Source organism: Haemorhous mexicanus, chromosome 15 (genome assembly GCF_027477595.1).
Source record: "Haemorhous mexicanus isolate bHaeMex1 chromosome 15, bHaeMex1.pri, whole genome shotgun sequence".
In the NCBI taxonomy this organism is placed as follows: domain Eukaryota; kingdom Metazoa; phylum Chordata; class Aves; order Passeriformes; family Fringillidae; genus Haemorhous; species Haemorhous mexicanus.
This window is the reverse complement of record NC_082355.1, coordinates 3583321-3609155: the sequence shown is the minus strand read 5'-3', so window position 1 is coordinate 3609155 and position 25835 is coordinate 3583321. Positions and strand designations below refer to the sequence as shown.

The window sequence follows — 25835 nt, the reverse complement described above, 5'->3', positions numbered from 1 at the left end:
CACACCCCTCATGATCCCCCCAGAAGCTGGAGATGCAGACCAAAGATCTTTATTGGAATGGTGACTATTCCATGGCATTGGCAGCACGATCGGCCACAGCTGCCACAAGCGCAGCCCCTTTCCCTGAGCCATCCTCTGATAGCATGAAGGTCACGTTACAGTTGGGTGCCAGGTCCTTCAGTGTCGTCTGGAGGTTGCTGGAAAAGCTAGGCAGGATGGAAGGGGAGGGTGAGGACTGATGCACCTACCCTATGCACACCATGCCTCCATCACAGACCCCTTCATAGGGCAAGGATGCCCCATGGGTGCTGGCCGCCCCTGGCCCCACTCACCATGGGTGCAGCTTGTACAAGGTGCCATCCACCCCAACAGTGACAGACAGTTGGTCCAAGCCCCGGTTCTCCCGCATCTTCTCCACCACAGCAGCCAAGCCAGCAGCGCAGAGCTGAGCCGCGCGCAGGGACACGGTCTGACACACCTCCCGCATCAGCACACAGTCCTCGAAGCTGGCATCGAGCTCCAGTTCATTCAGGATGGTCCGTATCTGCCGCAGCGCCAGCCCATTGCTGTCCAGACCAATGCCATTGTTAGCAGCAGAGTCCCCATCCCCATCACTGTCCCCATCACCCTGTCTGTGCCACATCATGTAGTCTGGCTCCTCACCTGGTGTTCTGATACCCCCACCCTGGGTTCAGGGAACCCATAGGAACCCAACACTCACAGCTCGATGGTAGAGAGGAACTTGGTCTTGAAGATGTCCTTGGTCTGGAGTTTGGGGCAGGGTTTGCCTTGGAACAAGAGCTCTTTCTCTGTCATTACCAGCAGGATCTGACGCACAATCTCGCCCAGGTACATGCCACTGATGAGCTTCTCAAACCTATCCAAGGCACAGCCTCAGCTAGGCACAGACACCCGCTCCCACCCCGCCTGCCCCAGGGCCCTCACCCACCTCTGCTTGCCCGGGTTGATGGTGGTTTCATCCACCACTGTGTCAAAGTGGGTGAAGAGATGGTCTAGGCAGCCGTTGTCCCCAAAGGCCCCCCATTCCATGTTGATGCACATGCGGCCCTGGTCCCCCTCCACAGTGCCCACGTTCTTCATCTCCTCCATGTAACAGGCGTTGGTCCCCGTCCCTGCAGGCGCCATGCTGGTGTCACCCCCACAGCAGGTCTGGTAAAGGCATGTCGCCATGCCATGGTGGGTAGAGGGGTGGTGAGGAGACAGGGGACCTCCTGGATGTAGAGGTGCTCCTCACCCACAATGAGGCCGATTTCACATTTGGGGTCATCATAACCACAGGCCATCATGGTTCCCACCGTGTCGTTGACCAGAGCCACCACCTGCATCCCTAAATGCTGCCAAATAGGAGATGGACACACATGGTCTAGTGGCATCCAGACAGCTCCTGGGACTGACACTACCTGGATGCAGGTCCCCGTACCCTGGGGACAGGGACAGGCCATCAGACATTCCCTACCCGTTTGCGCTTGGCAGCGTCGCGCAGCAGCTGGACAACGTCCTGTCCCACGCAGCCTGAGGCGCTGAAGCCTTTGGTCCAGGTCAGCAGCAATGCCTGCAATAGTGGTCGGATCAGGGGCCAGGGCAGCACACATCCTGAGGCTCTTCCCACCATCCTGGTGCTGGAGCCACCCCCTCACCTTATCTAGGCCCACTTGCTGGCAGGGGAAAGAGAAGGTGAAGCCGAGAGGCAGCACCTGTGTCACCAGGTTCTGCTTCGTCTGGAAGTCTATGATGCAGTCAATGATGTGGTCAAAGAGCTGTGGATAGTGAGCATGGTGAGCATGGCCTAGGCTGGGGCAATGCTGGGGGGACCTCTCCCAGCCCCATCATGGCCCCATGATGTAAGTAGGGAGGCAATGCCCACGCCCTCGCCCCAGCCACTGGTCACAGCTCCTCAGCCTCACCTCGTCGCCACTGCCCTGTGTGATGCTAACTGGGATGACGTAGATCTCACTGGCCATGGTGATGCCATCCTCTGTTATGCGCACCACCAGCACACGGAAATTGGTCCCCCCCAGGTCCAGTGCCAAGAAGTCCCCTTTCTCTGCAGGGAGCCAGCACAGTGCATTAACAGGGCCACAGCCTCCTCAGCACCCCACTGCCAGTGTCCCTGCCCCTTACCTGTGCCATCAGGTGTGTGATTAACGTAGGTGGGCAGCATGCGGACAGAGGCACTGGCATTGGTCTCCTTACCCAGGCCCCGATCCATCTCCTCCCTCATCAGTGCCTGGACTTTCACCAGGTCATCGCGGCTGAGCCGTAGTGGGGCCAGCACCTCGTCCACTGCACGGCGCTGGGCGGCCAGGCGCAAAGCCACGGCTGTCACCATGGCCGCCCCCCGACCAGAGCCATCTCTCGAGGCCAGGATGGTGGCCATGCACTCAGGGGCCAGTAGCCTTGACACACTCAGCAGGATCTCCTCAAACCTGCCCAGGATGAAGAGGATAGCATGGGCTGGTTGTGAGGCATCCCACTGGGGTAGCACCCCACTGGGAGCCCTGTGTTCCTCATTACCTGGGGTAGCCTGCGAACAATTCTCCTTCCACCCCAACATTGACCATCAGCGACTCCAAATCCCGGGTCTGGCACATGTAGCTGAGGATGGCAGCTAGCCCAGTGGCATGGAATGTGGCAGCACGCCCCACCACTGCCCGGCAGATCTGCTGCATCCGGCCGCAATCCCGCTCGCTTGGCTGTAGCCCCAGTGCCTCCAGAATCCTCTTAACTTCAGTTATGCCATCCTCATTGCTAGAAGGCAGATCACCACCTTGCAGCAACCTGCAGGTTCACCAGCCCGCAGCCAGGAACACCCATCCATCGCCCCCCATCCTTCCACCCATGGCCGCTTTTGGTCCTCAGATACTCACTTGACAATCTCCAGAAGATGCTGCATTGTGAACACTCCCTTCTCCTTCAGGACAGCAGCATCAGTCCCAGTGAAGATAGCTTTCTCAGCAGTCAGGGCAATCAGCACATGTCTGACAATCTCCCCCAGGTACAGGGTGCCCACCATCTTCTCAAACCTGTGTGAGTTTGAGCCCACATGGGAGTCAGTTGCGCCTCCCTAGCAGCAACCCTTGGCCCTTTAAGAGCACCCAGGAGCATTGCAGGGGAATGTACGCTCCTCTTGGTGGGGTCTGGCATGCTTAGGGACAGATGGGGAGCCTATCCTTTCTGGGGGAGAAAGAGCACCTCTTCTCCCCTGGGTTGGAAGATTCTTCATCCACAGATTGATCGTAGGGTGTGATGAGGTCATTCAGGGTGCCATCATCCCCAAAGCAGCCCCACTCAGTGTTGACACACATCCGCCCACTGGTCTCCTCTGTTGTTTCCACCAGGTATGCCTCGGCCATGAAGCAACAGTTGGAGCCCTTGTCTGCAGGAGTGATGGGGCTGAGCACCAGCAGGGCCCCCCCAGCACCACCGCCATGGCATGCGCCATGCCCAAGTCTCACCTGCAACCATGGCGACCTCACAGGCTCTCCCCTCCATGCTGCAGGTCATCATAGTGCCCACAGTGTCATTCATCAGGGCAACAACTTCCACATGGCGGGACTGGCTAGAAGCAGATTGAGAGGATTTCCTGTTCTTCCGCAGCCAACCGCCTCCCCCACTGGCCTCCCCTTCCTTATCTGGCATAGCCTGCTTATCGATGGCCAACTGCAGCAGCTCCACCACGTCCTTCCCCACCACACCACTGCAGTTGAAGCCCTTGGACCAGGAGAGGAGTTCTGCCTGTGGAGAAAATGGGGCAGAGCCATTGACCTCTGGCACCAGGACGATTCCTCTCCCCACTGCTGCTGTGCTGTGGTCACAGCCTGGGACAGGGCTCTCCCCCTCACCTTGTCCAGCTGCGTCTGCCGGCAGGTGAAAGGGAACACAAAGCCCAAGGGGAGGTACAGATCAGAGTCATTGGTGTCAGAGCTGATGGTCTCGGCCAGGAACTGGATCACGCATTGTGCAATGAAGTCAAAGAGCTGCAAAGTCATGACTGGGGGTAAGGGCTGCTTGCCTTGCTCAGTACCCAGGCTGCAAAAGGCAGTCTCGAGCTCCAACACCAGCCCAGTGCCCTGCTGAGTCTCCGTGATGCTGGGCAGCCCAGCACCAGCCACCCTTTGCCATGGCCTCCTCATACCGCTTCCCCCTCGCCCTGCGTGATGCCCTGTGGCAGGTCATAGATCTTGTACATCATTTGGGGGCTCAAGTTTCCATCTCCGTAGAGGGTCACCAGCAGGGTCCGAACCTGGGTCTGGCACAGCTCCACCACCAGAAAGTTGCCCTTCTCTATGGGGAAACAGAGACAGTATCAGGCAGAGGCCTTCCCTGTGGCAGATCTCCCAAAATCTGCTCCTTGCCCTGCCCCAGGGACAGTCACTGACCCATGGGGGAAGCTCCTGAGAGCCTGAGACTCTCAGAGGGGCCAAGGGAACAAGCTTCTGGCTACTGCCCCTGCACTGGGGAGTGGCAGAGTAGCTTATGAACACCCATAACTGATCCAAGAGTGGTTTGCCCCTCCCCAGCATCCTCAGGGTCAACTCCAGCGAGGTGTGCAGGGCTGCTAGTAGCAGAACAGTTCATCCTCAGGCTGGGCTGCCTTACCAGTGCCGTTGGGAGTGGAGCAGATGTAGGTGGGCAGCATCCGCACTTTGGCCTGTGCATGTGTCTGGCGGCTCAGCCCCTTGCACATGTCCTCTATCATGTGGCCCTTCATAACATGCAGCCTCTCTAGCGGGATGCTGAGTGCTCGCAGAGCTCGTTGTATCTGGGGATGGTGCATAAGGGCAGAGGTGCAGAGACTAAGGGCAGGGAACTTACGACTGGAGCAGGGATGGGCCTTACCGGTGTGCTGTGGGAACTATCACGGCGCTGGTTCAGATTGCCTGCTGACCTGCATGGAGGGAGGTGGCATGTCACCCACTGAGCTCTGGCCTGCAGGACAGGACAAATGCCTGCCCTTGCCCAGGCACACAGTGGGGCTGGGGGTCCTGTACCCAGCTCTGCTCCCACCTGTCTATGTCTATGCCCAATAAGGCATCCATATTCTCGTCCTTGTGCAGTACCTTCACACTGCCTCTGCGGTCGTGGAGGAGGACGCTCTGCCCCATCACGGTCATAGGGCCGAGCGTGGGGGCAGAGGAAGGAGAGGGTCCCCACGACCTGCAAGAAGCCAGAGGCAGCTGTTTCTCCCCTGCAACAGCCTGAGGGATCGGGGAACCTGGCGGCCCCTCCCCGGCCCCACAGCGGTCTCCGCAGGGCAGGAGCCGCTCACCGGTTCACGTACCGGCTGTCCTGCTCCGGCGCGCCCAGGCTTTGGTCTGCTCTGTCCGCCCCGCCGGGCCGGCCATTTTGGGATGTGGGCCGGGTGCTGCGACTGCCCATGGTGGCGAGGCAGGGGCCGGTGTTTGGGCCCGGTGTTTGGAGCCGGTGTGGGGCCGGGGCCGATGGTGGCCGGGGCCGGTGTAGGGGCCGATGGTGGCCGGGGCCGGTGTAGGGGCCGATGGTGGCCGGGGCGGTGTGCGGGGCCGGTGGTGTCCGCGGCCGGTGTGAGGGGCCGTTATGGGGCCGGGGCCGGTGCCGGCACGAGCGGGTCTGTTGCTGCCGCCGTCCCCCTGGCAACAGCCGCGCCCCGGCCCGCCATTGGTCGCCCCGCCGTGAGCCGGCCCCGCCACGGCCAATGGGCGGCGCCGCTCCGGGCCCCACCCGCGTGAGGGGCCGCTCCCCGCTCCGCGCTCCAGGCCGGGCGGCAGCGCCGTTTAAAGCCCGGGGTTTAATGAGCTCCGCACCAGCTCGTGCCATTAATTAGGCATGGGTCGCCCTCCCCCGTTCCCCCTGAGGATGGTCTCGGGGAGCAGATCCCTCCAAGGCCCGGTGCGAGGCAGGCAAAGCCCCACTGCCCCGGGGAGCGGGCGTACGGCCGAGCCACCAGGGGACAGGGAAAGCACCAAGGACACGGGGACATCGCGGCCGGCGCTCCTCCGGTCCTTGCATCCGCTGACTGCGGCTGTCAGCTGGCACCAAGGTGCCCTCTGCCACTCCCGGCTGGGAATGTTAGTGCTGTGCTGCTGCACAGAGCACAGGACACTGCAGCCCTCTGCCCCAAGCCCCTTCCACCAACCCCAGCTCCAGGAGAGGCCCTTGGCCCCCGGCTGCTTCTTCTTTCCTCCCTCCAGTGCCCTCCCATTCCCCAGAGAAAGCCAGCACAGCTCTGCCGTGGTGCTGCAGTTTCATAAAAACATACATAAATATATTTCCATTTCTGTAAGAGAGAGCAAAGCTGCACAGGCACCTATAAAACACAGTCACGTCTCCACCCAGCGGTCCCAGCACAGGTCGTATAAAACATATAAAAGGGGCACAGGAGACAAAGGCTGCAGGTGAAGCAGGGGTACAGTGCCAAGAAGACCCTCGCTGGGGCACAGGGAGCCGCCGGGGGTCCCTGCAGCATTGCCACGCTCAGAATTTGTGCCTTCTCCGGCGGCAGCCTTTGGGCCGTTGCTGGCTGCCTGCATGGAGAGCCACGCATGGCTCCGAGTCCACCACACCATCCATGGCTTCCAAGGAGATGCTGGGTTTCGCAGCGGAGCCATGGAAAGGAAGGTGCTGAAGGGAGATGGGGCTGTCTGCTGACGGCTCCCCATCAGCAGCTGAGAGTGTGGGAGAGGACTGCTGGTCTCCTAATCCAGAGAGGGGAGTTCCCGCATCAGCACCTGCAACAAAAAGCACACATCAGCACTCCTGTGAGCCACAGGTGCTGCCAAAGCACCTCTCCTCCCTTTTTTCCTCCTCTCCTTGGATCCATGGAGGGAAGCACTCGTGCACAGACAGGGACAGCAGAAGCCTCCCACATCCTCCAGGAAGCTGGACATGTCTTGGTGCAATGGTTCAGAGTACACCCCACTCCTGCAAGGGCTCTGGTGTGGGTCCAGCGGGCACACATCCCGTAGGTACTGGCAGGAATATGTGCAGCCAGCTGGGGAATGCTGACAGCCAGCTAAGCCCAGAGCCCCCTGCTCTGCTCAGAAAGAACAGACCCTTCCAAGGGGAATTTACTCTCCCAGAACAGCCCAGGCCAAGCCAGGACTAAAAGGGGAGAGCTGGGAAAAGCAGCCCCAACCCAGCCAGGCTGGAATAGAAAGTTTTCCACCTTCAGACTTGCCCTCCGAGAGCTCCAGCATCCTGAGGAGTCCTCTCTCCTGCCTTCCAGTGTCCTGATAAAAAGAGAGGAGAATCACCATCACAGCACTGCCACGAGGGAAGCCCCTAGCCAGGATGGCCCCATGGGCACTTGTTCCCCCAGCCCTCAGGGGCAGGCTGGGCACAAGAGGGACTGCTGCTTATCCTGGGCCTCCAGCCACCTGTGTCTCTGTGCCCAGCCCAACTAGTGCTCAAGCAGAGGCAGCAGAGAGCAGCTAATCAAGCAGAACCTGATAAAGACAGAGGCCAGGGTACAGGATGCCATCCCCAAGCCCAGCCAGCAAGCACAGGTCTGTGATAAAAGGGGGCATCAGGGGCTCTGACACTGCTGGAACATCCCCAGCACTGCATGTCCAAGGGCAGACTTGTCCCACTCTGTCCAAGGGTATTGGTGCTTGGTGCTGGAGGGAAGGGCCTTCCTTCAGGGCACAGCCAGACAAGGAACACACCTTGTGCCCTCTCTCTGCCCCTGGGAAGATGCAGCCATGCTGGGCACACATGCTAGGGGAAGACCACTTGGCCTGGCTGCTTTGAGCCTCACTGGCCCAGCCAAGTCCCCTTTCCTGGTTGCTCCCTGCCCCCAGAACTGCTCTGGAAGGCACTGGCATCCCAGCTGTGGTGTTGGAGCTGCAAATCACCCCAAAATGGACCATTGCAGGAAACTGCAAGCCCAACTGTGCCATTAGGAAGCTTTGCAATGGCCCAGCCAATGCCCAGGCTTCCCCAGTGAGCTGCCACTCCAGCAAAAGACAGGGCCAGAGGTAACAGCCTTGCTGAGCCTTCCCAAAGAGCCCCTTGCTTCAGCATCTTTCCCCCACACCCTGTGCCTGCTTGCAGGACCCACACACCGGCCAGCTGTGGGGCACAGGGAGAGAATCAAAGAGCCCCCACAGGGCTGGTCACATGCAGGAGCAGCCATGCCCTGCAGTACTCTGAACCACACAGTGCTTGGCTGTATCCCAGCCAAAATCATCAACCAGAAATCTCATCATTTGCATCTGAATCCCCAAAGGGCTGAAGTCTGTGATGGATTTAAGGGATTATACAAAACTAAGACATCATGTTGCATCTTCATGCCGTGAATCACATTTCTGAGCGCAGGCAAAGCTGCAGCACGAGGCTTTTGCCTGCAGGAGCCAGCAGGAAGGCCTGGAAGGACCCTCTGTGCTCCCCTGGGACTGCCACCAGCAGGAAAAAGCACGGTGGGGGCTAACACCTGGCGAGTGACTGTGAGCCAGCTACCACCCACGCTCCTGCCTCCCACCTCCTCTAGCAAGGCACATTCCCCACACCCAGCACACCTCCAGCACACTCACTCCCCCACAATTCTCCTGGGACGCTGCTGCTCGCTCCCAGCACTGAGCAATTTCCCCTGCTCTGGCTCTAAAGCCTTCCCTGTGGGAATGGGCCTGTGGATATCCAGATAGGTTTGTCATGCTGACGCTGGCCTCCACTCCATCGACATTCAGCAGAGGAAGGCTGCAGGACTGAGGCTGTGCTGGCTGGCAGCAGGACAGCCCTGGCTGCCTGCCCACTGGAGAGGCTGCTGGCAGCTCTGCTGGATTAGCTCACCCCTGGGACCGGTCCGAGCTCTCGCAGACCATCGTGGGAAGGAGGGCAATGAGCTCTCTGTCCACAGCAGCCCACAGAGACAGGCAATCCTACATCAGGTCAGCTCATCCCTGCCAGCCAGGGAACCAGCTCCTGCTGCCAACCCAGCCCCAGACCCAGCACAAAGCAAAGGGGATGGTGTGCAGGGTCGCCCCTCACCTTGGCTCTTCGCAGCCTCCTGGTTCCCTGAGCTTGCCTAGCAGCCTGAAGGCAGCTGTCCACGTGCCTCTGATACTGCAGCAGTGGCACCAGTGACTTACAGAGGTAGCACTTCTCACACCTGCCAGGCAGCAAAGGACAGAGCACTGCATTAGGATTCACCCTGCACCGGGCTCCCAGACACCAGCAGTGACTATCCTCCTCCAGGCCATGCCATGGAGAAGATATGTCACCAAATCCAGTCTCACCCAGTGGGGTCAGGCCAGCACCAATTGCAAGGACTGAGTGATTATCAGTTCTCCCTGCCTGTTCCTCTGTATCCTGCTGCTGCAGCAGCGGGACAGTAATCAAATCTGCTCATCTAACTATCTCAAACACCACTGATTTTTCCCCAGACATAAAGCACCCTGTCAAAATCTACAGAAATGAAGTGCAAGGGCTTTGCAAAGGGGAGTTAAATTCTGCCTGAAAAGCAAACCAAGTGTGTTAAATCAGAGAGACATTTTACCAGGGCTGGATGAACTTGTCTGACTAGTAAATCAAGCCTTTCTCTGCACTGTCTCCATTTTACATCATGCCATGCAGGGAGAAGAATTGCAGAGCACATGCTCCTGCTGGGGGGCTGGCTCAGCTTGTTTCTCAAACCCCCTCGTTTGGGTGGAAGATGCTCAGGCTCACGCAGGACAACTGAGTGTTCTTGGGAAGAAGATTATTCTGGGTGAAAGGAGATGAAGGTCAGGCATAGATTTACACAGCTACACTCACTTCCACACCAGCTCTCAGCAGGGACTGAACTCTGCAGAAGACGACACTGGCTGTTCAGGAGAGAAGCTGCATTCAGGAATGGACTATCTCCAAGAAGAGACAAAGCCCCCAGGGACCAGCCCCAGCAACACTGTGTTCAATTTGATAGTGGTACTCTCTGAGTGAAACACCCCAGGCTCTAAAATGCATATGGAGAGCCCCCATCGAGCAAAACTCTGCAGCACTTTTTCCCGTATTTTCTTTCCAGTCAGTGCTGATTACCCAGATAATGTGTCTAAACAGAAGCTGTCCTCTCTATAATTAGCCTAATTCCATTAGTGATGTTGCCATCCACTGTTTGTAACAGCAAAATTGCTTCCATAGCAGGGATTTTACTGTCAGATCCTCTCTTATGATGCTTTGTGTGGGTGGCAGGAGGAGGGGCTGCACAGAGAGAGATTAAACAAAGCCACTGCTATTCTGAAAGTCTAATTTAATTAAGAATATCACTACAGGTGCCATGTTGACAGCCTCCATGTCCTGGCCTCTTCTTTTCCCGGGGTTACCAAGCCCAAACCTACCATCAGAAACTGGCTGAGTTAGCACCATTTTAGCTACAGCTCCCCCCCAGCAGCCATGCGCCCCTGACCCGTCATGGATTGGGCTGAAAGGAAATCAGTGCAAAAATAAACAATCTGAGAACAGCAAATTCCTCTTGCTTCAGTTTAAATATAGCCAGCACTGCAACAAGAGGCACTGAGGAAAAGCAATTTCTTAGGGAAACACTGTTATAAGGCCAACGGCCAGCATTTGTACAGGAATAAAGACATCCATAGCCAAGCTAGTACAGAAGCACAGAAATAATCTTGGAGGAGCAGGCATACCTACTTACTTGTCAATGTCTGAGGATGGTGGGCTGCTTTTACCACAGGCAGCTTTATTTCTTGCCTCTCTCTGACGCCGGGTGAGCACTGGAGGAAAACCAGAAAGGGTTAACAAAAAGGGTTACTACCATCCACCCCAAACCATCCCTACATCATGCTCAAATGCACCAAGTTTCCATCACTTCCACTCAAAGCTGCAGCAGAAGTGATGGCAGAGGTGAAAAACAGTGGACTGGGACAAGCAGGGTTTTCTGTCCTGCAGAAGTGGTTGCTGGACAAGTGTCCTTTTTTCCTGGGGGGATACTGAAAACTTTACCTTTCCCAGACTGGGGAGCCAGCTGACCACTTCACACCTAATTTGCCAGAAACAGCTGGATTGGCAGTCTAGTTTACAGGAATTTCAGAGATGATGACAGCAGTGTGATAGCCTGAGAGCAGCGTTACCCAGCTGCTCTGGCAGCACCGCCCAGCTCCCTGCCAAGCCAGGCTCCCGTGCCTGCTGCAGGGAAGGACAGTGCCAGCTGTGGGCTCAGGGGAACGCAGAGCTGAGGCAAGGGCTGTGCAGAGGCACCAGACCTTTGATAGAGAGCCTGGCTGGGAAGGAACACAGCTCACACTGGAAAGGGAAGTTACAATAATTAGCCCACTCATCACTTTCCCACTGCCCATGTGAACTGTGGTGCTATTGTCCACAGAGAGCCCTGGCAGTCCCCTGGATGAAGGCCTCTAGCAGGAGCAGTGCTGCTCTCCAGAAGCTCCAAAACATGGGTAACCAGTGAGATCCCAGCTGAGCAGCTGATGACAGGCCCAACCATTTTTGTTCCCCCAGCAAGCCCAAGCAGCCTTTCCCAACTGGCTCTGCAGGCATCTGCAGGGAGCACATTGGAGTGTTGTCCCTTTCAGTTGAATTCCTCTCAGCATATTCCTGTTGACATACCACCAGCAAAGATCCTCAGGGAACATTTCAGATAGCTTAGCTTGCTTCACCAGGGACGTTCAAGACTCCAGCTCCAAAACAGATGTCACAGTAAGAGCTCTCAGGCATGCTGGCTAAGGGGACAATGCAGGGAGCTGTTTTACGGCTTGATGATGCTGCTTCCCATACTCATGAGGGCCAAAGTCTGACTCCAAGGTATAGGCACAACAAACCTGTTATTGTTAGCACATCATCTGTGATAAAGAAAGCGAAGCACAAAATTCTATGTGGAACAAAGAGAATTCTTCTGAGTTTTAGCAAAACCCCATTTCTAGAATGTTTGGCAACCCCAGTATCTATCCACAATGCAACACAGCCTTTCCTTCAGCAGCAATCACTGACCTGCATCTACATCAACCAGCAATGTACTGTGAAGTGCTCAGGAGCTGTTGCGGCTGATGGGAGACAACCATGCTGAAGAAACAAGCTCAAGGCTTCCTGGGATGTGGGTATTGTCTCCTAGGCGATGACTGATAGCAACAGCTCATAGCTCACAGGAACTAAAGCAAACGCCTCTCTTTAACGTAGCCTGGCCCAGATTTGAAGTGGCAACCTGACTAGGATGACTGGTAACAATGGCCACCCCCCAGGCCCACGTGTGTTTGACAGCGAGGTGAGAACTGCTCTCCAAATCAGCGTGTGCTCGTTAATATACCTTAACGAGCCTTGTGCACCAGCTCAGGTGTTAATCACTTCTATCTTCTTCCAAAAGCAGTGAACACATCTGGCATAATAGGCCCATTAGAGATGTCTGGGACTAGCTCTGCAGCTGCCCAGGAGGAGACCCTCAGCTGCAAAGCTGGAAGAAGCAGCAGAGGAGAGAGAACAGGGCCAGCTGGTGAGGCACAACCCCTGCCAAACATGCTGGTTGTCCCCAAGAAGGGGGTTTGGAAAAGACTTGCCACAGGCAAAATCCCCACCACAGAGCAGTGCTGACCTGCTGGAGTGACAGGAGCCTTGTAACTCTCCCAAACGCAATGCTCTTTGCTGGGTCAGACATACCCTGTGGCCCAAGAACAACCTTTTCCCTCACTCAGCAATTCTTCTGGTTGACAAGTCATTCTTGGCCTGTTTGGCTCCAGCATTCACGCTGGGGAAGAGCAGCAAACCCTGCCCAGTATGGCCTTGCTATCAGCACACTCAGCCCGGGCACCTCCTGGGGCTGCCAGGTCTGGCTCCTCGTGTGGAGCTGTGAGGTCAGAGCCACTGAGCTCCTCACCTTCCTGCTCAGCCCACCTGCAGTCTGATCCACCAGCTCCCTGTGTCACTACCAGCTGTGCCACTTCCCTGCAGGATCTATCCGTGTCTGGCTCATGGCGTCTTGTCCCTTCTCAGAAGCCAGTGAGCAGTTTTCCTCTGCACCCATTTCATTACTCTTTCTGCTGTATCAGTGCCACTTTTACTGATGTCAAGAGCTTTTTAACAGCACCAGTGCTGCTGCTGAAGACTGACAGCTGCATCAAGACTGCATTTGAGCCTTTGGGAGGAAGGGATATACCAAATCCTCATTTTCCTGGGCTCGCTTGGGAACTGAGAATGCTGGATGGATGTAGAGGGAGGGTGAGAGGCATCGAGTATGTCACAAAGCCCAAGAGTATTTGCTGTACTCAGCTGCAGCCAAGACTCGCTTCCAGACTGAGACCAGTGGATCCCTGCACTGGCAGCAGCAGTGGGAGATGGATGTGGTGACACCAGTAGAGCCCTCTCACACAAGTGAGCCCCTTCAGTTGAGTGTATGAAGAAAGACAGAGCTGGCACAGAAATTCCACAGCTCCACTCATTCACTTGGAATTAACACCAGGCACTGAGCTGGAAACCCAGGGCCTCAGCCCTCCCCAGCTTGGTACAGTGGCTAACACAACATCAGGCTCTTCTTTTTTATTTACTCAGATCACAGGAAAGTGGAAATTCATGATAAGATTTTCATGCTGTCCAGGTACGTGGTGGTCTGGGCATTCAGCCAGGTTGACCATGTACGTAGGGGAAGCAACTGTAGCTCATCTTGCCCAGCTGCTCATTTGAAAACTTGCCCTTAGATATCAGCCAGACTGAGCTGGCCTCCTGAGACCTAAGACTGAGAGACTTTGGTACATGATTATAAGAAGGAAGAAGAGAGGTAAAACCAGCAAGAACCCATCCTTTTGTAGTATTAAAATGAAAACCACTGACAGCTATAGTTTGCAGGACTGCAATTCCAGAGACATCAGGAGTAAGTCTAATTAATAAATCTGAAGACAGACTAAGAACCCATGATCCAGTGCACCAAAGGAAAACTGAAGCCATCTTTTCTTAACAGACCAGGGCATGGCTTAGAGGGCAGAACTCCGACTTCCTCTCACACAAAGCTGCTGCTGTGCTCCTGAGGAAGCCAGCAGCCAGCCAAGAGCACACAGTACTGCAGCAGTAGAGAACAGCTTCTGGACCCACATAGGAGCTGGCAGTTCCTTCAGAAGACAATTCTCTCACATCTTTTTTCTCCCCATGCATTAGCTTTACCTGTGGATGTTGTGCTAGTGGTGGATGCCAAGGTAACAGCCCTGGAAACAGAGTCCTTTTGTACCTGCACAGCTGTGCCAGGCTACTGTCTGGCCTCTCCTCAGAGCTGAACATCATCTCTGCCTATTCAACCCAAATCCCACAGACCAGACCAGCAGCTGAGAGCCCTCAGCTCTCAACAGCTGTTGGAAACTGGCCTGAGGTGGCCCATGAGCCAGAGCCCCACAGGCAGGCAGGATTCTGCCCAAGCCTGGGAAACCCATGGTACTGCAAAGAGTCTGGGTGCAAACAACACAGGTGTCTTAGACTGTTATGGCTAATAGAGCCTGGTCTCTACAGGGAAAATACTAGAAAAACTGGCAATAGAAAACTCAAATTACTGTGATTTTGTCCCAGACCCATTGCTCTGCTTACAGCCATTATTACAGAGCAAAATTCCTTTTATTCCAGGCTGGTTTCCTTACAGGGGGATTGTTCTGAACAAGCCAGAACAGCAGAGTAGCAATTCCAAAATAACTACCCTTACAAACATCCCCAAGGAGACCCGCCTGGAAGCAGAATGGAGAGGCCAGCCTTGAACTCTGTCCTGCTGAAAGCCAACGCCAAAGAAAAGAACAAATTCCCTTGCACTGCCAAAGACTTCAAAGCCTTTTCCTGATCACAGCCGGGATTCCCCAGGATCAATGGATACACTCACAGTCCAGCCACACCAGGGACCAGAATACCACAAGGCCAAAGACATTCCTGCTAAAAGGCACACTAGAAATTCTGCTCCATTTTGTAACACAAGTAAGACCTTTATCAGTCTCGAGGATGAGAGAGGAACTATGATAATTTGTGATTTGCCTGAGCCAAATGCTTTGCATCAGTAGCTGGGTTGTGCCTGCAGAGAGAACCTTCCACCAAAATTAAGCACCAGCCTGTATCAGCCTTTACTCTGGCTCTTGTTATCTTGACAGGACCCATGTCACATCCCCAAAGATTTAGTATAGCAGGAACCTTTTATTTTAAAACTACATCAACTCTGCATTAAGATTACATGGTGAAACTTCCTCCTGCTAGAGGAATGCAGAAGTTACAGTTCTTGTACTAGCTATGATTTGCTCAAATTGCTCAAACATCATAGATTTAGGCTGCATTTAACAAGCCAGTATGTAACTGAAAATTATATATTCAGAGCCTGAAAAGTTAATCTTATTACAAGCTACTACTTTGATATTACCTGACATTGTGCTAACACAGATTTTACATTTCAAGCAGCAGCTAAAACATAACTTACTGAATATGTTGATAACCAACCAGTGTATTTGTTCACTTAAGCTCTACAAAGGTTGGCTATGGAAAACTGATATGAAAAAGAATACAAAGAGGATTAATATGGGCATTCTGACTGTGCTTCTATGCCTCACTCTTCACATGAAGGAGAAAAATCCACACCCCCAGACTGATAGTTATCATTTTGCAATTTTAGTGAAACAAGAGGGAAACTTCTCTGCAGTTTCTGCCACCTGAACAGGCCATTTTTGCACATACAAATGTCAGACTTCATGCAGAGCACAGGCCATTCTTGCAGTAGTACAGAACATTTTCCCCTCTCAACAGCCCTGAAGGACGACTGCCCACATGGCTCAAGCCTTCCATTTCCTACCACTGCCACATTCTCTGCAGGTCCTCAACAAGGCACACAATAGACAAATCTTACAAGTACTGCTTGAAGCATCCAGGACTAGATCCTGGGGTAATATTCAGGAGCTGATAATGTGATGAATTATTGTGTGAAGTCAATCAGAAATGATATCTCTGTGCAGGAGGTGCTGGAAATACCAGAGCCTCCAATAACACTCTCCAGGGCAGCGTGGAGATGGAATAAGGCAGAGTGAACAAACCTCCCCATACACCAAACATCCTGAGAGAGACAAGACTGCAGCACCTGCCTGCCAAGTAACAACAGGGAAGGGGGGTGAGCACGAGGAGCAAACACGTGGAAGCAGCACTTGGCAGACCTGGAGCATCCTCAGCAGGCTCGGGTCCCGCCGTGCCATTGCAGTACATGGCGTGCACCTCGATCTCGTCAGCTGGGAAGCTGTGGTCACACAGAGGGCACAACACCTGGGCAGCAGCTGCAGGACTGCACTCAGACACAGTCCTGACAGCATCTTCATCCCCACCAACCTAAGGAAGAAGAAGAAAAATTAGCCAGACAGGGCTGTTTCTCTTTGCTTAGGTGCAGAGCTCCGTGCTGGTCTGGTAGCTACTCACCCTCACACAGACTCAGATTTTCTTGATAAGTTTCACTCCTCCTTCATCACATAGTGCTCAGAAATAACACCACTGGCTAAATGAACTACACTGCACTAATAACTAATTTTTCTTGCAAAGGCAACATGTCCTTCTGAATCATGGTGAAACTCCCTGCACAGCCATGCACACCGTTTAAGGCAAACATCACCTGCACTAAAGTGGAAAAACGGCAAAGCTTCCATTAATCAGGAAATCTCAGAAGTGAAACTGATGGAAAATTCATGGGGCAAAGCAAGAGTTCAACACCTGACTTGTGCTCATCAGTTTCTGGACACGATCCATGCTACACAGGCAGCATTGTCTGGGAACACAGCTTCCCCCAGGATGAAAGGAGGCTGCTGTGGTGTTAAGAAGCCTGGAGAGATGACTGGAAGCTCCTCCTTTATAAAGGAGGTGACTGGAGCAGTCATGAGAGGGGACACCGATCAAGGAGAGAGGGAATACCATTAAAAATTTGTGTCACACAAAATTACTAGCAGAGGCTTTTTGCCAGGGCAGAATGTCACAGCTCGTGTACGTTCTCAGGGTGCCACTACGAGTTATGGACACTCTCTTTTAGCATTGGTCACACAGCTGCAAAGGGGCTCCACTACCAGCCCACAGAGATCCAGCCCGCTCCCTACGCCACTGACATTCTCAAATGCAGCAGACTGCAGCCATCTCACTCATAACTGCATCTCTGCCTAGTCAGGCTTGCTGTAAGATTTTACCACATTTAAGAAAAAAACCTTCCCCTCCCCACAATGATTAAGAAAAGCTATTTAAATATTAACCACGTAGAGAAACCTATAGAAAAATAATATGGGAGTGGTTTCTGTTCTTAGAGCTAAGCAGTGACATGTGGACAGTGTGCAGCAAAACTGCTGTCTGCTTCCCTCCAACAGTATCATTTCAGGGAAGCAGTAATTGGGGTCAGCCAAGATGCTCCGTGCCACTGGAGCGCTTTGCTGTATTACTCGGTTTATTACTTCCTTTCCCAAATGAAGATGTGATCCTGATTTTTATGTCCTAAAGGGAAGGAGGGTGCTTTGTTGACTCAGAGGAGCTATGACAAAAATTGCAGGACTGGGACTCAAACTGAGATTTGGACTCTCAAAACACATTTCTCCCCAACAGCAGCTGAAAGGCTACAATGGCGAGCCCCAAGAACATCCCTCATTCCCATGGAGGCTCTCTGCCCTGAATTTCTGCAGAGGAGTTGCCACAAGAGTTCCTCCAGCCAAACACAGGCTGCTGAAGTACATCACTTACAGCATTAACACTTGTACACCTCTCTCACATCTCAGTGTCATTACATCTTGTGAAGTCCTCACTGTGGGGCATCACACTGAAGAGCCATAAAACACAAGATGTGTCAAATATGAATGATCAGATCAAACCTGTGCTACACAGACAACACACATAAAAAATATGATGGGAAAAGCAGCAGGCACTGCTCCTTCTAGCTGCCTTTTTTAAAGCAATCTTAGGAGATCACCAATTCTGCACACCCTGCCCGCCTACATTCAGCGGTAAATTACTAATTTTAAATGGAAATGCAACATTCTGTAACAAAAGACTGCTTGTACAAAACCTTGCGGTAACAGTCTGGAAAACCTCAACTGCAGAACCAATCACCCCTGTCAGAGCCAGAGACAGTTGCCTCTGCTTTTTAGCAGAGGAAATTGCCTACAAGACATAGTACTTGCAGCCAACAGCCAGCCAAGAGCAATGCTAGAGGCTGAGCTCAACAAGACTCCTGTGTCCTGGCTCAGCATCTGCTAGGAAGAAGTCAGTCCCAGTGGTCTCTGCTTGGCTCCTGCAAACCACTGATGCCATGGTAGCTGTTTCTGCTGTTTTCCTGGAGGGCTGCAGCCTCTGGTCTGGGACCTGCTGCCAACCATAATGATGTGAAACAATCCCTAGGAACCTGCTCCCCACCACCTTGTGCCACCTAGGCAGAGGTGTGAGACGCAGAGCACCCTCTGCAATGAACAAGGGGACAGAGCAGTGTCCTGGCCACAGCCAAATGGGTCACGAATGTGCTTTGGTGGCAAGCCCAGGACTGCCTCTCTCCTTGCTGCAGTCCCTAATTGACTGAGCAGTGCTTGGAGATACCTGCAGAATGAAAGGCACACGAGAGCAGAAGATGGTTTATTAAGAGGCCTGGGAGAATGAGACATTGGAACTGCAGACGTGCTGTACAAGCTGCAAACTCCCAGAATGAGCTTTCCACAAATGAATCCTCTTGTCAAGAGCTGTATGATTCTGTATTCATGTACCCTGCACCAGAGGAGTACTTGGCAACCCCTTTGATATCACTCTCTAAATTAATAGACAAAGGGAGTTTTATCAGAAGCAGGAACTGAAGTCAGATGTTGGTACAGTGACAGCTGCAAAGCAATTGCTGTGCAGGTGTGACAACACAGGGAAAGGGGCTGCACACAGCACACATCTGCAGCAAGAGGTAAGAGGATGGCCCTGCCACTGACTTGCTATTAACTATTACTGCACAAAACTCAGGAGACTCAGACTCGGGACACTCTGCTTGGCCTGAAAACCACCATCAGCACTCAACACTTCAAGCTGGTCTTTATACCAGGCTGATCTCTGGGTAAAGCTCTCCTCTTAGCCTCTTGGATACAGTCTGTGGAGAGCAAACTGGAGTTCAGAGCACTGTAACAGGGAAAAGTAGGTGACAGCACAAGTGACTGAGGTTTACTTGGACTCCCCTCAGAGCTCCTGGGGTCCCTCTGCATTGCTGAGCATCACAGCTTGTACCCCTGAGCACAGGCAAGCAACAGCACTGCCGCCCACGCTGATGGCATCCTCCAGCTCAGCAGCACTGGGATATAAAAGAATGGGCTGGAATTGATAACAGCTCTCCAGCTATAGGACTGAAAGGCTTCAGAAGCAGCTGCATGCAGTCCCCAGCCAAAAGGGACTGGAGATATGAAGCAGTAGAGAAAAGCAAAGAGGGAACTGTTTGTGAGGATCCAAACAGCAGAAGTCCAAGCTTCCAGCTACCCAAAGGGAAATGCCAGCACAGCTCAGCTGAACCAAGGTCTAAAAGATAGGACAGGAAACAGAACCCTTCAATTTCAAGCTCTTTTACCTGCATAGGTGCACCTCTGCTGTCTGAACAGAGCTCTTCTCTCTCCTTCTCAACAGCTTCCAGTGGGCTTGGCTGTGTCTCTGCAGAAAAACAGCTCTGTGTCAGCACAGGTTTGCAACCCCCAGCTATCTCTTCACTTGTTGATGTAGCTTAGTCCTTAACGCTTTTTAAGAGTTTTCACAGTTTCAAGACATTCTTTAGACTTGCCACAAATGTTATCAGACAAAGTGCAACAACACAGCCAGATGAGGGGTTAAAGTCACAGCATGGTAGTGTGAGGATAAAGGCACTGCAGCTGTGCAGCTTCATGGGGAGTGAGATTAGACACAGGGAAAGTGTGTGGGACACTTGCTGGGATGGAGACAAAGCAAGAATAGAGCTGCTCTCACATCGAGACAGCAGAGCTCCCACTCCATGCTCTGTCTCACAGTCACACCTTCTTTAGACCTCCACATCTTTGTTAGCAACAAAATATGCCTCCAAGCACCACCATGACCTATCCTGTTACAGCTACTCATGAACAAGAGCAGCCTCTTCATTATTTTTCTCCCTTAAAACCCTGAACCAGAAAATCTCAAACATGGCAGGAGAGACCAAGGAAGAAAAACTCCTTAGTCCCAAACATGTTTAATTAATGAAAGACAAAAATTATTTCAGCTCTCATGCTTTGCACATTATCTTGACACTGAAAAATCTGCAAATTTGATTGCCTTGCAGAGACACCTTGTTTTGAGTGATTCTTCCATGCCCAATGCACATCCAGGTGTCTCTTCAGCAAGTCTCCAGCAATCCCTGTCACAGAACTGCCTTAGAGGAAATGGGTCCAAAACTAGGGGATCAAACTAAATTACCTGAATAATTTTAGCCTTGAAAAATGGAGATGGGAAAGAAATCTCATTTTGTTCAAATAACTTGAAAATTCTCTTTTCTCTGAACTTCCTAAGCGTGTAACTTTCAGTACAAAATTCATAACAGTCTCAAGTGCCTCTTACCTGGGCAAACACAGATCTCTTCTTCAGCAGAGTTTTCTGTGGCAGTATCTGGGTTCCTTTTACTGCCAAGTGGGGTCATTGTGGAGATGCTGCTCAAAACATAAATATAACATGAATCTCCAATCCAGTAGGAGTGAGGGCCACACCTGCCATTCTCACACAGTTCAGAACAGCAGATGATGCCATAATTTCCAAGTGGTCAATATCTGACAGCCAGAAATGACCAGGATAACAGCAAAATATGGGTCTAAAATGCCATCCTAAGCAAAAGCCCCAGAGGGAACATTTTTTTTTTCTTCTAGAAAGGCAGAAAGGGTCATTATCTCTTGTCAAGGGAGCAAAAATACCTGCTCAGAATTGTGGGACTCTCTGTGGGAGAAGATGTGGGAGTTGTGCAGGTACCAGCACTGTGCCTCTTTCTGGCTGGGGAAGGAAATCCTCACAGAGGAAAGACAGACCTGCTTTATCCCACATTATCCTCTCCCTCCTCACACTGCTCCTTTTCTCCCTTATCCCTTTGCTGCCAGAAGCAGCATGGATGTGATACAAGGCATTTTCCCTGCAGCAAAGTCCTTACAGCATTAGTGTGGTGGTTCCTTGGAGCAGCACCCAGCACTGCTCCTCTCATTTTGACCTTCGGATTCCTCCTTTTTTATTTTTTTTTCTCCCACCTCACTGCACAGTCCTTTTTTTTTCTCCCACCTCACTGCACAGTCCTTTTTTTTCTCCCACCTCACTGCACAGTGTCTTTCTGACACAGACAGGCATTGCTGAGTAAGTCTGGCACCCATGCTGACACACTCTGCGCCTTGCGTGGCTCTCTGATTAGTCTGATCAAGTATGCAAGAACACACTTTAAAAACATGAATCCCCGCACTGACAAACACAAGATTTATTAAGCTCAACCACAGGCCTTAGAGAAGAGAGAACAGCCACTGCTGATTTATGATAAATAACAAAATTCTGATAGGAAATCACAAGTGGCTTTTCTCTCTAAATAAAGCATCTCAAAGCATTTGTTATGAATCCAGGCTGAGCGTGTTTTACTCTGTGTCTAACATCAGGGCTCTCTTCAAAAGAACTCACACAAAACAACTTGCTATGACATTTATAAAATGGGCTAATCAATTTGAAGTCAAACCACATTTCTTGCTACACCAACTATCTCCTGGTAACAAAGCCTATAATCATTTATTAAAACCCCAATCTTCCATGCTCTGTACAAAGCGTGGAACAAGCAGGGAGAGCAGCCCACAGAAAGCAAAGCAATTTCTTCACAGGACTGGCACTTCCTGAACTGCTCCACTCCCTCCAGACAGCTCAGAGCCATGTTTTCCCATTAAGTGATGCTGAGGCCAGCCAGTTGGGGTGCCTGAGCCATACCCAAGAGAGGCCTGTGCTGGCAAATTACCAGGAGCCAGATGGCAACACTTAATGTGCACAAAACTGCAAAGACTGCAGCCATTTCTTGCCTTGCTGATGTTCCAGCTGCTTGAGGAGGGGCCACCACATGCAGGTGCATCCCACCCCAAAGCAGGCAGCCAGGAGCTCCTGGGCAACTTGGGGATTGTCCCAGATTAACCCCACCAGCTCCACCAAAGAAAAGACGTCCCTCTCCTTTCATACCCTCCACATCCTGGGCTCTCAGGCCCTAAGCAGGCGGGAGGCCAGCGCTGCAGAGCACACACCTCGCTGCCTTCCACGCAAGCTCAGAGCTCAGCTGTCACAGGCTCATCAGCCTCGGCAGCAGCAGCAGCTGCAGGTTCCTCCTGCTCCCCAAGGCAGGTTTTAAGCTTGTTAGAAAGGTGCAAGCAAGAGGGATTTTCATACTCTGCATATTGATATTAACAGCTCAGGCCAAACGCTGTTAGATCAGAGGAAAGTCGGCAGTTTTGTTCCAAAGCAGGTTTAAATTATAAAACCCAACAAATTAAAAACATGACATTATCTGGCCTTTCTTGTAACTTGCTCCCTGAATCCACTCCCATTTGTCCTTCTTCTCCATAGCCTTTCATGAGGAATTGCATCCCACAGGAAGGAGAGGGAAAAAAAAAGGAAAAGAGGAGTAGGCTTAAATCTGAAGAAAATCATGTTGACTTGCCCCACACCTGTCATCTGCTGAAGTGGCTTTTCTGGAGCACTGCACTCTATCTTTGGCTGATAGGCAGTGCCGTCTGGCTTCCTCCTCCCTGCTTTCCTCTTCAGCAGCAAGGCAAGAACATAAAAATACACACAGCAATCCAGTAAACCCTTCCCCTTGCTGCCTATGCGCCTTCCCCGACAGACAAGTGATGGCATTGCTGTAACTCACCTCCAGCTCCCCATGGCTTTACTGCACCACGTCACAGGAGCTTCAGAGGGCAAGGAGCAACTCCTTCAACTTGTACAATAATGCACCTTGCACATCTTATAGAGTAACAACAGCAACTGATCCCTTCTCCTCAGCTGTGCCCCTCCTCTCCCATGCTGCTCCAAAGCCATCTATTTCCAGGGATACTTAACAGCAGGGACTGCAGCCAGCCTTTCCATCAAGCTGTGGGGGGACTGCACCCCAAAATACTCCAGGGAGAGTGGAAGAGCCCATATCACGAGAGAGAACCTGTGAGCCCCACATTCTGAACACCCTACTCACCTCTGTGCAGTTTGCATGGGTTCCCCATCTTCAGGCACATCCTCTGCAGGCAGTACCTGGGAGGGCTGGAAAGGGAAATTCTGGTGTTATATAAAACAATGTGCACAGCTGACTGGGGTCTGCTGGGTCACTGGGTTCTGTCCATGACATTGCAGCCAGTCTGCTGTATATTTTTATCTGAAAATGGCTCAGTATCCATCCGGAACGAGTCAGCTTTTTCCCTCCATCCCTGCTTTTGGCAAGGTACTCCCTGCAATAAAGCCTGGCAGTACTTTTTGTCACCTTGCTGCCTAGACATGTTCCTGGACAGCCCATGCCCATCCACTCCTTCCAACATTGCCCATCGTCTTCCATGCTCTCTGCCTGTTCTCAGCACCCACCTCAATGTATCTGTAAGCAGCAACCATAGATTTTCTCCACCTCCACCTGTGCTGAGCTTGAAACAACCCAAGGATTTTAGCGTCCCCTGCACTCCCCCAGGTACACTAGCAGCCCTCACCTACTCCACTTTAAAACTTATTTTCCTGACCCATAATGACCTGATCAACTGGTACAGCTGATGCCTGACCATGAGAAGCACTTTTCTGAAATTTCCTAGAGATAACATCTGTTGCATTTTTCTTGTCTGGGAAATCAGCTGTCCCATCTAAGGAGGGGAACAGATTAACCTGCACAATCTACAGCTGGAAAATCTGTGTGCATTTTATCCCGTTTTTCATTTAGCTCTATGACTCCACTTATTCTTTCCTTTAAAATTTGTTCAAAAGCCTTATGCACTGCTGAGGTCAGGCTAACATGCCAGTCATTACCCAGATCCCTTTCTTCTTCTGCAGTGTACACGCTACACTTGCCATCCTCTAATCAGGTGGAATTACAACGGTTTATTAGCAGTCCTTGCAGTCAGGCCTACAATTTCTCATGCTAGATCTCAAAGAAACCCAAGGAGGTTTCCTCCCCCTTCCCTGAGTCTATCAAATGCTGTGAGCTTGATTTCCACCAAAGGTTTCAACTTTGATCAGCTCCACCCCTGGATATACTTCCCCAGCAAGTTCCAAATCAAGGTCTTTCCCATAAAATTTCCCTAACATGACTCCAACCCCCAAATATCCCATTTTATCTATGCTTTCTTTACTTATTTACTGCCTAGCTCATAATTAACATAAAATACCACACCTCCTCCTTTATTTGTCTTTGTCCCAAATTGCGCATTTCTTAACAACGCCTCTGCCCTGGTCATGAACACTCATCCATGTTTCTGTTTTTCCTTGTACATCTGTTATAAAATATGGCACTAATTCAGGTCACCAGACTCTAAATCTCCAGAATTGGATCTTTTCCCTCTGAATCTTTTAAACACCAAGAGTTCCCTAACCTTATCTGAAAGGCTCTGAAAAAATTGATTCTATTAGCACTGAAGTTTGTTAGTGCAGGTTCACAGGCTGTGAGATCTCCTGACAACCAGGATTTGCTCTGTGCAAACAACCCCTGGCTGTGGGAGGCAGTGGCAGTAGTTGACTGCTGCCAGGGTGGAAGGTCTGTGGCCATTCCAGGTGAAGGTTTCAGGGCAGGAGTACTGGCAGCCTCCCTCAAGCACATCACTTGCACCTTCATTTCACACATGGCATGAGGCTGTGTCCTTTTTCAAGGACAGCTTTCAGTCCTCAAGGATGGTTTCTACACTCAGCACAGCCTAAGATCTCCCATCAGCCCCACCAGCAGAGCAGCCCTGGTGGCACGGGGGGAGCCCCAGGGTAGCACAGGCAGCAAAGGGTCTCCAAGAGACGCAGCAAGGTGGAGACACGACAGCTCTGGGCCCCTCCTTTGTCACTGCCAGTGGAATTGTATTTGATAGAGGGGAAAAAAAATGGAGACAAGGCACAAGCAAACATCAAACATATTGATTTTGCAAGTAAATCACCTGCTCTGGCCTCAGTGAGCGACTGCACAGAGAGGCGAGAGAAAGGAGCTGCCTCTCATGCTGGGTGTGATAAAGCAGATGAAAAGGCATTTAGAAAATATTTTCTCTTGCGCAAATAGAAGACTGGCAAATTTTGAGCTGCGGTTGAAATTGTAAAGTCTGTTCCCCCTCCCTTATTTTTTCACCTTGAAAATATCAGAAAGGCTACATCTCTCAGCTATGGCTCTGAGACAGCTCCCATGGTCAAGAGGAGTAGGTTATAAGTTACCACTCAGCACCACTAAAACCTCTTTTCTCCCCAAGAATTAATTAGGTATTAGCATTAAACAGATAATATTTTAAAAAATACCACACAATTTTCAGTACTGATTAAAAGTTCATGCCCTTCCCAGCTGCTGTAGCTTCCCAAGGGCTTTAGAGTACACATCCACAGACCTCTAGTCACCCCAATCTTCCAGTATAATGACACCTTCATTTCCAGAGGAAAAGCTACAGAAAAAAAAAGTGCAGTTTGCTTTAAGAACCTCTCAGGTCTTTTGTATCTATCCTAAGGAAATGAAAACGGGCACAAGTCAGTTCCTTTCCTCTGCAGATCACCTCTAAGGCTTGTTTAAATCTCCATCTGCTAAACCCGAGCCAAAGCACTGTCATGAAAAGTCACATTTCAGCACAGGCTGCTCTGCTCTTTTTCTGCAACCAGAAAATGCAGACATGACGTTTTTCCTAAGTGTTCAATATTACAAGACAGAATATAAATATCACAAAACAAGTTAAGTATCTTTCTAACACCAGGGTAAATGATCAAATACACTT

General features: G+C 51.8%; 2 protein-coding genes across 9 annotated transcripts in view; both read right to left on the bottom strand.

The window, feature by feature from the left end:
* Window positions 1-33: 33 nt before the first annotated feature.
* HK3 (hexokinase 3) lies at window positions 34-5599 on the bottom strand. Its single transcript, XM_059860109.1, has 19 exons — window positions 5303-5599; window positions 5029-5178; window positions 4861-4909; window positions 4621-4783; window positions 4157-4305; window positions 3864-3998; window positions 3477-3756; window positions 3214-3397; window positions 2889-3044; window positions 2536-2769; window positions 2143-2447; window positions 1926-2065; window positions 1659-1778; window positions 1478-1573; window positions 1256-1355; window positions 950-1133; window positions 722-877; window positions 333-566; window positions 34-206 (listed from the first exon to the last, which is right to left on the bottom strand). The coding sequence occupies exons 1-19, from the start codon at window positions 5398-5400 to the stop codon at window positions 65-67; spliced, it is 3075 nt and encodes a 1024-aa protein (XP_059716092.1). The 5' UTR covers window positions 5401-5599; the 3' UTR covers window positions 34-64.
* A 639-nt stretch (window positions 5600-6238) lies between these two features.
* The window catches only part of UIMC1 (ubiquitin interaction motif containing 1), a 39826-nt gene continuing 20229 nt past the window's right edge, over window positions 6239-25835 (bottom strand). For 3 of the 8 annotated variants that reach the window (XM_059860596.1, XM_059860598.1, XM_059860597.1), the window contains exons 6-13: window positions 23105-23169; window positions 20473-20561; window positions 19481-19560; window positions 16089-16257; window positions 10622-10700; window positions 8986-9106; window positions 7166-7229; window positions 6239-6728 (exon numbers count right to left, since the gene is read on the bottom strand). In XM_059860596.1, the coding sequence (XP_059716579.1) occupies window positions 6475-6728; window positions 7166-7229; window positions 8986-9106; window positions 10622-10700; window positions 16089-16257; window positions 19481-19560; window positions 20473-20561; window positions 23105-23169 (921 nt within the window). In that variant the 3' untranslated portion in view covers window positions 6239-6474. Of the gene's footprint in view, window positions 6729-7165; window positions 7230-8985; window positions 9107-10613; window positions 10701-16088; window positions 16258-19480; window positions 19561-20472; window positions 20562-23104; window positions 23170-25835 lie in introns of those variants that run through there. The other 5 variants (XM_059860599.1, XM_059860601.1, XM_059860600.1 and 2 more) reach the window with 5 other exon arrangements.

Excerpts from the sequence above, each read along its gene's own strand:
- HK3 (XM_059860109.1), bottom strand. The coding sequence starts at position 5,400 with ATGGGCAGTCGCAGCACCCGGCCCACATCCCAAAATGGCCGGCCCGGC. Across the intron at positions 2,770-2,888 it reads CATCTTCTGGAGATTGTCAA|CAATGAGGATGGCATAACTG; the intron begins GTGAGTATCTGA and ends TCTGCCTTCTAG. Across the intron at positions 2,448-2,535 it reads TTGTTCGCAGGCTACCCCAG|GTTTGAGGAGATCCTGCTGA; the intron begins GTAATGAGGAAC and ends CATCCTGGGCAG.